A 14,596-nucleotide genomic window follows, 5' to 3' on the forward strand; every position below is an offset into this window, starting at 1 on the left:
AAATAAGCTTTTATAATTGTTCTGTGGTTTTTTAATCGTAAAAGTAAGTATATTGAAAATAAAATTATTTTATGAAAATGATTGCAAATTTTTATGAAAACAAACTAATTATCGTAAATAAAATAGAAGTGTACAATTAATTAAATTTTTAGTTACTTATGTACTTCTACGCAAAAATGATTTTTATAGGTTTCAAAAAGAATTTTAAATTTTAAAGAAAAGTTAAAATAATTCAATAATTTGAGTAAAAATAAAATAGAAAATGCGATTAATTACATATGTATGTAACAATTAAAACTTAAACTTAACATGAGAACAAATCTGTCGTTTTCACATCAATAGGCCGCTTTGAATATTAGAACAGATCTTGTAATTAATGTACATATCATATAAGTGAAAAAATTTATACATACATATTTTTTCCCTGCGAACATCTTCTCTTTTATCATAATTTACCATGAAAATGCTGGCACATTCCACGTGAAATCAACACTTTTGACAGTGTTGAAAATTGTTCATCAAACACAGCATCTTAAATGCGGCACAATAAAAAAAAAGTGTAACACTGTGTTTATAACATAAGATAAAAATATTCTTAACCTAGATAAAACAGAATTGAGTTGCTCCTGTTTCGCGTCGTACGTGTTTGTATGAAATTTGGGAGTTCTGCTTTGAATTCTGTGTTTTGGAACTAAATTATTTGGACAGCAACAACCAATTCTTTTTTTTGAAATAGTTAATACTCTCATTAATGAAATTATTTAAAGAAACTAGTATTTTAGCTTTTGTATATTGTTTTTGAAATCAAAGTAAATTTTTTTTGTATAGCAATTATTCAACTAAGGAATTTGTAGAAATTTTGATCCCCACAGCTCTTAGCCAGGCAGACAAACTTTACTAATATAAAATGTTAAAACACAAAAACTTTTTCATCTTGCAACGGCCTGTCTTAATTATAATGCCATCATTTGAGGAAGCATTTTATTTCGCTCTTCATTTGGCCAACCGTAAATGTACATATTCTTCACATAAAATATATAATTGAAAAATAGATAAATGGTAGAGGAACCTTTCAAACCAAAGTAATCACGAAAATACCACTTGTATTTAAAGAACTAAATACATTCTTTTAATAAAATTTTAATATTTGAATTATTGTAATTTGACCACAAGAATAATTTACGTTTTTTATTCTTTTTTCATAACGAAAATCATATACCACAAAATATTTTTATTTCCAATTCCAAGACACTATTCATCTATACTTTCATCTGCAATTTTGAGAGTAAAACGAGAAAAAATAGAGTTGACCGCGGTCAACTCTGTAAGAACCGTAAGAATTTGTTATCCTATGTGCAATTAAATATGCCACAGCTGACTGTGGGACAGACTATGACTTTAAGTTGTTATTTCATATTTCAGTACTGTGTTTTCAATATTTTCTAAGATATGGCCAAACTACTATTGAAGTTGCATGGCGGCTACCAGAACGAGCCAAACAATTTCAACAACTTTTGTCAAACACATTGGCGCTACTAATATACCTACTTGTGCAAAATTTCAAACCACAGCTTTTATAGTTTCTAAGATATAGTCAAATAAATTTTCAAGTTGTATAGCAGCTACCCGAGCCAGTACCTCGATCATATCCAATTTAAATAGGGTTCTTAACTTAACTCAAATTTTGAGCCATCGTTGGGATGAACGGACGGACGAACATACAAAGCTAAGTCGACTCAGAATTCCACGCTGATCAAAATCATACATTTGTGTCTATATCTCAAATCATTATTTCTTAGCGTTACAAACGGTAAGGCAAATTTAGTATATCCTTCGAACACACGTTCGTACAGGTATAAAAAGATCTTTTGAAATAAATCGAAATCAAGTGTATTCTATAAAGTACATAATACCCTTGCATTTTAGAGAGATGCAAGAAAATTACATTATGTGAGTTAACATAACATTTAACATTCACGTACCACAAAAAGTGAAAATATACAAACAAGAAGAAAAAAATGTCTAAGCTGCAAATGTTTCCCGTGAGAATTATTTTTTGTTAAAATTCTGCGTTTATTTTTTTTCTCTTGGTTTTATTTTTTTTTTTTGGCATAAGAATATTTATATTTGTATAAATATTCTTATTCCAAAAAAAAAGAAAAGCGAGGAAAGAACAGTTGACCATGTCAACTCTGTGATACTCGTACTACTTTTTTAATTCATCAAACGGAGAATCCTAAAGATTCTGTTAACATTTAATTAGAATCTTAACCGTTTAAAAATTAAACTTGTTTCAGTAAAATTTAAGCAGTTAGGCCTTAAAATTTTTGAGGTACGATTTAATTATTGTTTGAGTTGTAAATACAGTAAGTAATTGTGCAACTACAATTTATTAGCAAACTAGTTTATAAAAATTTAACATTCTGCATTTTTAGTAATTCAGTTCCAACTTAGTACTAAATGTGTCCTACGTTTGATAATCAAGTATTGCACGCGTACTGTCAAAATGATAATGTGGTACTATTTCTGCAGTTTGTTTTATAACGACCAGTTTAGTCTGCATTTGTAGATTTTTAATATATCTAAACATAACTACAACAAGATTTTTAAGATATACTCAGCAACAACTCAGTTTTGATTTTACTGCTGCGAAAACTTTTTTGTTCTAAAAAAATAAGATCAGATTTACAGAATTTATAAAAAGAAGTTGCTTTTAAATTTTGTTTTTACTTTAATGAAAAATTTAAATTTATATTTCAGTGAACTGCAAATAATTAAATATTTTATAATTTTGTGGTTTCACTTTTGAAACTTTAAAAAACATATTATGACAATCTTAGAACATTTATAACTAAAAAAGCTTTATTTTATGCTAATGTCAAATTTTTAGTTTTTGCAGCTGCGTCTTTCTATTAAGTTAAGCGTTCGCATTTCCAGTTTAGAAGTTATTCATATTTTATAGCCTTTATCGATTATATTAGTAGAAGTATTATTTTTGGAAGTATTTTATTACTTTGACAGGTACTAATATCGATATTTTAGTCAAACCCAAATTTAACAGATTTCGTACCATGACTTTTAAAAGCAAATTGTTAAAATTTGGTAAGCTAAGCTTGATCTGTTGTAGAGTTATCGCTGAAACGGATGGACGAACGGAAAGACATTGCTAAATCGATTCAAAATCAAAACCGCCTTTATATCAGAAGACTTTATCTTAGCGTTATAAACGGAGTGACAACCTTATAATACCCTTTCAACATTACTTCATATCGGTATAAAAAGGCAAAACCTCAACTAACAATTTAAATGGTCATTCGTCATTTCTTATATCTTTAAAGATACAATAATATAAGCAATCCATTAAGTTAAATTTTTAAGTACTTGTAAAATTTTAGAGTACTTATTTCCTATTTAATAAAAAGTATGTACATGCAACTATTTAAATTACATTATTATTCAAGAAAGTTCCGAAATATTGACACACAAAATATTTTATGCGTAATTAAGATTGTTAGACATTATTTTTAAACTGTTTCCGAAAGTCAAAATTCTTCTATCTACTTTAGGCACATAAGGTAATTTTACTATAACTGGCTATTTCCTCTCAATCGCAGTATTTTCCATTGGTATGTTATAGTACAGACATTAAAATTCAAAATAAATGAGTTCGTGCAACTCAAATGTAATTAACTTAACAAATGTAACAAAACTAAGTTAAATCTAATTAATTTAAATCTTTACCTCCTTACAAATGTTTATCATTTTCGGTGGTTGCCATACATGCTATTTCATTTATTATTTTGAATAAATAAATATTCGAAATACCTACTTGCGAATACTACCTATGTGTCGAATTCTGTATTGAATTATGCATATATAACAAACAAAATCTTAGATTTCATGAGGCCCTTTTAGAGAAGGCAATGCTGATATAGATCGTATTGAGACTTCCTTAGTTTTACTCTTTGTATCATTTACTATTTTATTACAAACTACGACAATAGCTGAGAAAAGTTATGTAAAACAAGAACTAGTGAACTGATTAACAGTTGAATTTGATAGGCAAGTGCATGTATATTAAATATTTGAAAGTGGCAAATCCATTTGCAATTGTAAAACTCTTTCATTTCTAATTGAACGGAAAATTCCAATTGAACGGAATTTGAATTGAGTCGGAATTAAAACCTATATTGTTATATAGGATAAAAAATATAAACACTATGAAACAAATAAGAAGTTAACTGAACTTTTGGCAATATTTTAAACCCAAAATAGCAATGTTTCTAATTTGAAATGCACTTATTATAATTAGTATTAGATGACTTTTTTCAGTATGATCGGGAATTTCTCATATTTATAAAACAATTAATGGAATATATGCATATGTATTGCAATTATCGTTAGAGTTTATTTACGTAAACAATAATGCTGTTAATAAACTTAATTATTTTTCTAGGTTCAACCATTTGTTAAAGATAAATGTGGTACTAAATAACCCATTCGTTATACTAAATTTTTGTTAGGTTTTTTTTGCGTACTTATGGGTACACTTTTTTCCTTGAATGTACAATATAAAAAATACTGCGATTGCGCAAACTTACAAAATATTGCCTACTTGAAACCTAAAACACCTAAAAATACACCTATGTATATAAGTGTGTATGCATATAAACGTATCGCACATAAATAATATTATTTTTCTTATAATGTTGTACGTATTTTGAAAAGTATCAAAAGTTTTCATACTTGCAATTTACTTGGTTTTAAAGAAAATAATTATAAAAAATTCATAATTGAATAAAAAGTCAGAGCCAAACACAAATTTAAAATAAATTCTAATTTAGGATGAATATTTTGACAATGAAATTAGCAATTTTGACAATTTAAAACTAATTAGAAAATTTAACGAAAGCAGAACTGATTTTTTTAGAAGAAAAAAAAATTAAGTACATAAACATATTTTAATGTTATCTTATCTAAAAGTGTCACTTGTCTTTAAATGGTACCAGTTTTCCAAAGAACACCTTACATTAACCAATGACATTTTCTCTCAGGTTTATGATTTATATATGTGTTGAATGTATAGTTTTTAAAAAGTTCACGTTACGAAGAACAACTTCCGGTGTAGTGAATACGCATAAGAATGAGTCTTCAAAACAATTTTTGTGTTTCACACATTTTGTACAGGTGATTTTTTAAACTAAGAAAATTTCATGCATTGAAATGCTTGTTAATGCAAAGAAATTTTAATCTAAATGTGATTTTTAAGAAAAAAAAAACATGAGTTAAAATTAATTACATATATATTTTAACTATTTTGTGCTTAAATAGTTAAAAACCAACGAAGAATCGATAAGTTATCAGTCACGCCGCGTCATTCGATCAAACATTTGATAATAAAATTAATTTCCATAAATAAGTATATATTTTGTCGCATGCATCACTGATTTTGCGCATTCAGATTTTCTAGCATCAACTTTGAACAACCAGTTTACCCGAAAACATTTTAGCCAATTTGAGTCATTTTGAATTTGCAGTGAAGACAGTTTTGTCCCATTATTTTGGAATTTTTCATTAAAATCAATTAATAATTAAATATAAGTAGCATTTAATTGTGTTGCAATCAAAAATCTTACCCTCCACATTTCAGAAACATGTTAAGTTTTTCTGCTACCATAAATAACATAAGTTACACATTAACTTTATACTTAAGTGTTTTTTATTTAAATTAAAACGTAATATTTATTTTTCTTTAAGTTTTTAAGCTTTCTCTTTTTTCCTTGTTAATATTTTTAGTTTTTCTCTTTTTTACTAATTTGTTTCGGAAGTATATTTAGAGCAAATAACATAACAAACTTGATAAAAAGAGGAAATCAAAAGTGATGGAACCACAACACTGATAACAGTGATAAGAGCATTGTTAAAAAATGCTTTTTTTTTGTAAGACTTTTTTAGTTTTCGTTTGATTTGTGTTTTTTTTTTCAGCAAAAGAAAAATTTCAAGAATTATTTACTTTTCTCACATATTAAATTTTATTATTAAAATTAGGATTTTTTAATAGGGAAAATTATGATGTTTATCAATTTTTAAAAAGTTAATAATATCACACACACACACTTAAATATTTTCATAAAATACAGTCAAAAAAAATAAATTTATCACAAATACTGTTTTGGTATTAAATTTAAAAATTTTAAAATTAAATAACATGTGTATTTAGTTTTATTATTGGTTGTTTTTTTTTTTTTGCTTTAAATTTTATATTTGTATAGGTATATCTAGTATATTGAACGATCCTATTGTTGAATAGTGCCTTTGGTGTTTATTTAAAAGCTGAGTAACCGTAACTAGATTGCAAAAACAAAATCTTATTACTTTTGTATGTATTCATATACGTCAAAAAAGTTCCGTTATTAAAGAATATTTAAAATAACGACACTAGCGCCACTATTAACGGTTCCTTTTATTTTTACTTTAAAATAATAAAATTTCAGTTATATCATATTTTCGTAACGTATGTATTTTGAATTGTTCTAATATATCTCACAATAACTTTATTTTTGAATAAATTTAAATATATGTTAATCAATTTCAAATATACATAATTCAAAATTTATAATTAATATTTTTTATTGAAATATGTAATTTATTAAAAATAATTTCATGTTTTTATTTGATTCTCTATCTAATTCTTATTTATGTCACGATTACTAACAAAGTGCATTTATAATTAAATTTAGTTATAATTTTTTTTTAATACTTAATTTTTTTCAAAAAATGTTTATCACTTAATAATTTAGGTTTAATGACAATATTAAAAAATAAATAGGTACATATAAAATAATTATCATTAATAAAAAACTGAAATTTATTGCAAATTTTGTAAAGTAAATTGTACAAAATAAGTGTTTAAATAATGAAAGAAATTGGAAATAAAAAAAAATTTTAAATATTTAAATTAAAATTAATATTGCAAAAATGATTTTTATTCAGGAAAATGTTTAAATATTTTATTTTTTCAAATTAATTTTTTCCTCTCATTTTAGGATTTAACTACACAATATGACTTTTTCCCTAAACAACACAATAATACACACTAAAAATAAAAATACTTATAACGGGTTCGACTGTCAGTTGAATACTGCACGAAAATTACAAGTATTAAAAGAAAACAGAAATTGAAAAAAAAACAACAAAGAAGAACAACACGACATAAGAAAAACAAAAATAAAATCACATAACTGAAAAAAAAATTTTTTTTGAACAAAAATGAAAATAAAAATCATAAAAAATTACGAAAATATATTAGAGAATTGTGTGTGTGTACATATTAACAAGGTGAAATATAAAAGCATTTGTTCAATGTTGAGTATTTTGCCAAAGAGTCCCCAATGTATAAAAAAAGCGAAAAATAAAAAGAAAAGAAAATATTAAACAAATAAAATATTACAAAAACAAATGTTATGCAGCATTGGACGCGCATATTATGTAGCGCATCATAAAAAAATCTCACAACTCACAATGATACAATACGAACTACAAAGCAGCAAAGCAACTCATTTTCAATGCATTTTTTTTTGTTGATTTTGACAAAAAATTATTGTTGGCTTTTTGATAAGTTTGTATGTATGTATGTACATGTTAATAACAAATGTTTTTGGATTTTCATTGATTTGAGTGGAATGTGAAACTTGATTTGATTCGAGTGTAGACAAATATTCTGTTTACGTTGTTAAATTAATAAGCGAAAGTTAAGGCTTCAATATTTTTCTACCGAAAATAAATGTCAAATTCTTGGCTTTAATATTTTTTTCTCGAAAATAAACGTTAAATCTCATTTAAATTTATTGGTTAATTTTTACAAATATAAATAATAATCGAAACTTTTAAAGAAACAGCATTGTTTTTGAGAAATTTTCAAGTAACTTGAAATTAAAACGCTTCCCTCTTCATGTAAATAGAATAAATACAAAAATAATATGGCGAAGTCCATTTAAGTTAATTGCTTCTTTGGCAAGCTCAAAAATGAATTTTAACTCTGGTTGAAACAATACAAACGATAACGAATGTCATTTTAACATAACATTTTTGACACATAAAGATATCAAATTCATTAACAAAGTACATTTGAAGTTATGCGATGTGAATACAAAACTATTAAAGTGGTTTAAATTATAAAAGCATTAAAGGTTTATATTCTGTTTACTAATTTACTCAGCATCCGAAAAAATTAATTTGAAAATTTAGTAATATCATTTTGATTGTACATATGTACATAGGTACATAGCTAAACATATGTACATATAAACTCAAGTCAATTTCAAAATGAATGGTTGCCAATGTACATACATACATATTTAAATATGTATACATTGTACATATCCTCGGATTGCTAAAAAAAAGTTTAATATTAATTTTAATTTGGACAATGTATAACGCGTACAATACCATATACCGTATACCTGTGCGTTAAATAGCCTGTGTAACGTTGAAAAAAACTTTTTAAATATTTTCATACTGAGAAAAATTCAATTAACATATGTATAACAATTTCTTTGAATTTGTTCGTATTTTTTTAAAAATACTTACTGGAAATTAATGTGTAATTTTGTTATACAGTTACAAAAGAAATGAAAAATACAAAGAGAAGGAAGTACTATGTAAAATAAAGCTCACTTTAAAATCAAATAAATCTTATTTTTCCTATGATATTTTTATGTTATTTGGTAAAGTATCGAAACGACTGATTATAAAATGCAACTAAAAAAATACAAAAGTATATGTACAGTATACATATATTTTATACTACATTATACATATTAATATGAGAGAATAAGTGGGAAAACTGATATAAAGAGAAATAATAGAGAATCACCACACAACTACAGTCTGAACAAAAAATAAAGTCTATCAATGCGTCACTGCGTCACGTAAATTTCTCATAAGACTGCTACAAAATTATAGATACTTATATATATGTACCTTACAAAAAAAGTAAAAAAGAAAAATGTATGAAATAAAACAATATTCTGTTTGTAGTTTTGGTAGATTTAAAGGAATTCATTTTCAATATTTATAAAAACATTTTTCTTTTTCCAATTTTGTTTTTCTTGTTTTTTGACAGCTGCAGTATTACCAGTCTTGGAGAACAATTTATTTTTCTTTTATTTTAACAATTTCACTGAAATATCAACCAGTAATTATTAAGCAAATTCTTTAAATATAATTATTAAGCGGCTTTAAAAATATATTCACAGCATTACACAAAAAGAAATTATAGCTTAGATCAATGCTTAGATCAATTCTTTTAGGGATTGTTAATAATAACACTAGCATAAACAGAAGGGGAAAGGTTGTGAGGCTCTCTCTCAATTTGAATTAAGAGATTATGAATTATTTAAGAAAATAATTTTGTGAATTAGAAAGTGAGTGAAAATTCGTGAATTTTCCTCTTGTTATCGTTTTAAGTAGATACATATGCATGTGATGTCAATTTGTAATATTTTACTTTTACGATAATAATTGACGCGCAAAGGAATTATTACGAAAATAAAACTAAAATTTGGCTTTTTTTCTTATTGAAACGATTTATGATATGAACATATATTCAAGTACAATATGGCAACGCTTACTCAATTTACTCAATAATTTATTAATCTTATGTAGAACATATAAGCATATTTTACAAACATATATATGCTTGCTTATAAATAAATATTTTATATAGATACAATATAAATCTGTTTTTATTCATTTGTTTGCATGTGTATGTTGCATGTAAGAGTAGTATAAAAAGTATGAATACATTTAATCAAAACAATAATATAGTGATCATAATTATGTACTTATCAAAATTACACTTATTTAAATTTGTGATAGCAATTTTTTTTAAGTTTTTTTTTGTAATTTCGCTTATTTTATATTAAATTTTCCTGATTTTGCAAAAATTATTTCAAAAAATTTGTATTTTTCGGTGTAAATAGATTAGCATGTACTTTCATATGTATGTACATATGTACATACATATATATATATGTATGAATATTTATTATAAATTTTGAAAATAAAAATTGTTTTTTTTTTTACAAAAGAAATTATATTGGATAATGCAATTAGAATTGTTAAATATGCAAATAGAAAATCTTAAATATTAAATAAAATAATTAAAACAAAATTAATTTTTTTTGTTCTTGGAAACTTCAATCCAAAAATTAATCAATTTAATATGACGGACATCCATGTAATGTATGTACATACTATATGTAAGTATATACATACATACGTAAACATGTATTTATATATTCATTAATTTTTAATTTACATTATTTTACATATTATTTAAAAATATTTTTGCTCTATTTTTAATTCAATTAAGTGAAATCCATACAAGATATTGAAAATAATTTTTCACTTTTGTGAAAATTGTTTTTTTTTGTTAATTTTCTTTTGCCGGCGTAACCTATCAAAGTACATACATATGTATATATATGAATCCAATAGTAAAAGACATCAAGTTTATCTTTATTGCGATGATATTACACGAACTGTCAAATTGTTGTCACAATAACGTTATGTAAATTTTACTTGAATAATTATTTGCTTTAAATTGAAAAGAGAACAAGAGCGATTTTTTGAATTCATACAAAATACACCTATTTAAATCGGACTGCCAAGAATTAAGGGGAACTACCGACGCGAAATTCCTATTTTACCGCTGTTTTTTTTTTTGATATCATCTGTTTCCAGGTCTGTGTAACATTATATACAAAAATATATTGAATTATCCAAATAAGCTAGGTTTAAACTAACCAAAAAAAAATTTAGTCTATGCCAAAGTTCAAACTCTTGTCTATTGTAAATGAACTTTATATTTTCATTTTAAAAACCATTATTCGTGATCAGATTCAGGTGGTTTATTTGGCTTTATATAACTTTGCAAACTACGAGACCAATTTGCTTAGAACTTAATTACTTATTTAAAATATCATGTTATTACTACGCCAACTAATCTTTAACGACATTATGTTTGTCTGTTAATAATTCTTTTTGACTTCTTTTCCTTCTGCTTTACTTGATCGCAGTTTTTTACATACGTATCTAATCTTTGTTTTTCAAACTTTATAATTTTGTTTGTGGATCCACTTCATTATTGACGATCAATTTCGTTTCGCGGCTTATTGGAGCGTTGCTACGGGTTTTTCGCCTGTAATTTAGTTTCCTTATGAGAAACACTTAGCGATACTATTTTTCGTAATAAGTATTAAAATTTTTTTCTGTTAATGTATAGTTTTAAAAACACTTTCTCATTCTTATGAATTCAATAAAATTCATGTTTAGAAATAGTGTATGTATGTACATATGTATGTATGTATGTATGTTTCTACATTTTAATTTTTGAAAAATGTGCCATGTATCTATTTTACTCTGGACTTACACACGTATTTTTTATATTAGCCCAAAAACACATTCAAATTAGTGAAAAATGTAATATTTTGCGATTTTTTTATAAAATTCAGCATAAAAATTATCCAATTGCTTTTTAAATTTAAATCTATACTCTATTTGCAAACAAAAAGAATACAAATTCAACACACACAAGTGAATACAATAAGCTAAATTATACTTACAAATGTTTACACACTCTCTTCGTTTATTTTTTACGTTTTTGACTCATTATACATATCTACTTATTTAGAGAAATATTATTTTGTATTACATATTTTTATTTATTAGATTTAGTATATACACACATACATAATAATACACAAAAAAACAAAAATGTGTGTATATTTTCGAAGAATTTCAATTTGCGATTTACTTTTTTACTTAATATTAAATTCACTACAAAATTATAATACGTAAGCAAGAGTATAGCCAGATCATAAACACTATAAGTATAATTATCATACCTTCAATTCAAATTTAATATACATATGTACTTGAAATATGTGATATAGATAAATACTATTTGTATGGATGTATGTTTACAAATATGTAAATAAATAATAATCATATGTACCATAGCACTTTAGAGCGCACGAGCAAAAGAGTGAACAATACTCCGGTATTTGGATAACATTGAGTTGTTTTTGTGTATATTATGTACAGTATACATATGTTGCTGTTACTGCCAAGAATACTTTCAATATTTTTCGTAGAAAAATTCTTTTAAATTTGAAAAGAAACAGAAGAAAAATAAAACTGCTCTGCACAATAAAAAGACATTTTTATCATTTGGATATTGGACGTCATAAGTATATGTAAGTATGTACATATGTACAACAATATCAAATATCACTTATCTGTGGTTTAATGAACCATGAACCCAAAACGAAAATTATCGCCATTATTATAAATCAACATAATTACGTACACATCTATCTATGTACTTGGAAAAGATATGCCTGATTGTTAAAAATATTTCAAAGTCTTACAGCTTTAAGTTTTCTGAATTTTGAAGATTCTTAAATTAGATTTTACGCACATACATACATATGTACATAAGAAGGGCTGGTTAGAAAACCATCCTTAATTTCTGATTTTTCTGCAACATATAGGTATCTACTCCCTGTATTTATTTTTTTTCTAAAGGATGACAATCAATATATTTTGCTTTTAGCACCAAAAATTGTTCCAGTAATTTCTCAAAATTTCATTTTTATCAAAATTATGTTTAATTGAGGTAAATGAATAAACTACCTACATATGTGTCTACATACTTATGTAAGTACGTACCAGAAGCCTTAAAGTCGTCAAAGTACAAAATAATTTTATAGGCTTAAACGTTGATGTTTTATTGACTGTTTTAGAGTACTAAAACCTACAAATTTTATACATACAATATACATACATGCATATATTACAAACGTTTAATGAAATTAAATTATATCAAATTTTTAAGGCTGGGTAATGCCGGTTTAGATGAAGCCTAACTAAAATAAAACACACATACACATGTGTATATATCTGCATGCATGTGTATGTAATACATTAGGATGATTGCAGAAAATAAAACACATGAAAAATAAATAGTAGGAGCATACAAATATATTTATATACATTATAATATTTTACCGTATAATATAACAGAAGATTCCCCTTCATCAATTCAGAAATTAGAAACAAAAAAATGCAAATGAAGTTAAGAGAGAAGACAACGCAACGCAACGCTTCAAAATCTTTCACTTTATTTTTATTTCCTCTTTATTTGATTTTTATCATTTTTATTTAACACTCTATTCTTCATTGAAAGTGTTGGATGTATTTGTATCCTTTAAAACAAAATTTACTCTTTAAATTTCTCCCTTCCATAATATTTCATTTTATTTCGTTCGTTTAATCGTATTACAATTTACACATCATTGCATATGCACATACATGTATATACTTTTTTTTAATTATTCTCATTTCTCTTAAAATTTCTCAATTCGGCAACAATCTTGTTTTACGATTTATTTCCTCTTGCTTAAATGGAATTTTCAACGTGAAATTAAAAAAAAATTGTTCCGTTCTTTTAATTGCTTTTTGTTTTTACGAAAGTAAATAGTATGAAGTTATTCCTATGATAAAGTGGGTCGGTCAGTCTGATTATTTGAAGGCACTCGTATTACTATAGTATGGCAATTTGTATACCCGAAATTCGTAATTGAATTCAACCAGCGAAACCTTGTATGAGGGCATTTCATCTTATTTATATAATGTATATTCACTTAAATATCATTTCGAGATTTTTTAGGTGATTTCAAGTTAGATGTTCTTTGAAATACAGATGATAAACCGTTCTCGATGAAGATTTATATGTAGAAACTCTAAATATTGGCAACATTTTACAAACTTACTTGTTGTTTGTTTTTTTGGTTTTATATCATTGGCATCGTATTGCAAACTTAATTATTTTTTTAATTGTTTCGGCTAAGTTTTGCTTTAGTTTTATTGCTATTTAATGCAATATAGTCACAAATCAAACCATTAGTAACTTTCTTAAAAACTGGAATTTAAAATTATGATTCAAACAAGGCTCGGACTCAAATATTTTTCTGACTTTTCTGCTTGCGAACTTCTTCAAAGCTATTTGTATTTCGTTATATAAAAAAAACAAATCTTTATAGAATCTTTGTAAAATTATCGAAAATTTTACTGTTCGGCACTGTTTAAAAATATCAAAAATAATATTTTGTACTAGGATATGTTATATTCCAATTTTACTTAGAATTTGTTAATGTAAATTAGAGCTTTGGTTTCGTATTGAATTTTCAGGAAGCATATTCAGGTTTAAAATTTCTTTAAAAAAGAGAGACAGATTTTTTTATGAAAAATTATCGTTAATTCTTTGATATTTATCATTCATAAATAAGTTTTTAATTAAGAAATTCAAACAGTATTATAGAAGCTTCGCATAGAAAAGCATACCATTTAAAAGCTGCATTCTGTGTTCCATTTAAAAATCATAAAAAAAGGTTTGAATAATTTATTAAAGAGGTTTGAATAATATATGTATAATATGATGCACTAGATTATAAGTAGTGTAAAAGTTTTCAAAGAAATAAAAATAATTATATGTAAGTATGTATGTATGTACATATGTACAACAAATAAA

The 14,596-nt window shown here is 25.1% G+C and overlaps 1 protein-coding gene across 1 annotated transcript in view; it reads right to left on the reverse strand.

Moving 5' to 3' along the window:
• The window catches only part of LOC129606275 (neurogenic protein mastermind), a 73,023-nt gene extending 66,433 nt beyond the window's left edge, over positions 1–6,590 (reverse strand). The window contains exon 1 of the mRNA XM_055516507.1: positions 5,637–6,590. Within this exon, the coding sequence (XP_055372482.1) occupies positions 5,637–5,645 (9 nt within the window). The 5' untranslated portion in view covers positions 5,646–6,590. The remainder of the gene's footprint in view (positions 1–5,636) is intronic.
• Positions 6,591–14,596: the final 8,006 nt, after the last annotated feature.

This window comes from Condylostylus longicornis, unplaced genomic scaffold (genome assembly GCF_029603195.1).
Source record: "Condylostylus longicornis isolate FDR11 unplaced genomic scaffold, ASM2960319v2 ptg000018l, whole genome shotgun sequence".
NCBI lineage: Eukaryota > Metazoa > Arthropoda > Insecta > Diptera > Dolichopodidae > Condylostylus > Condylostylus longicornis.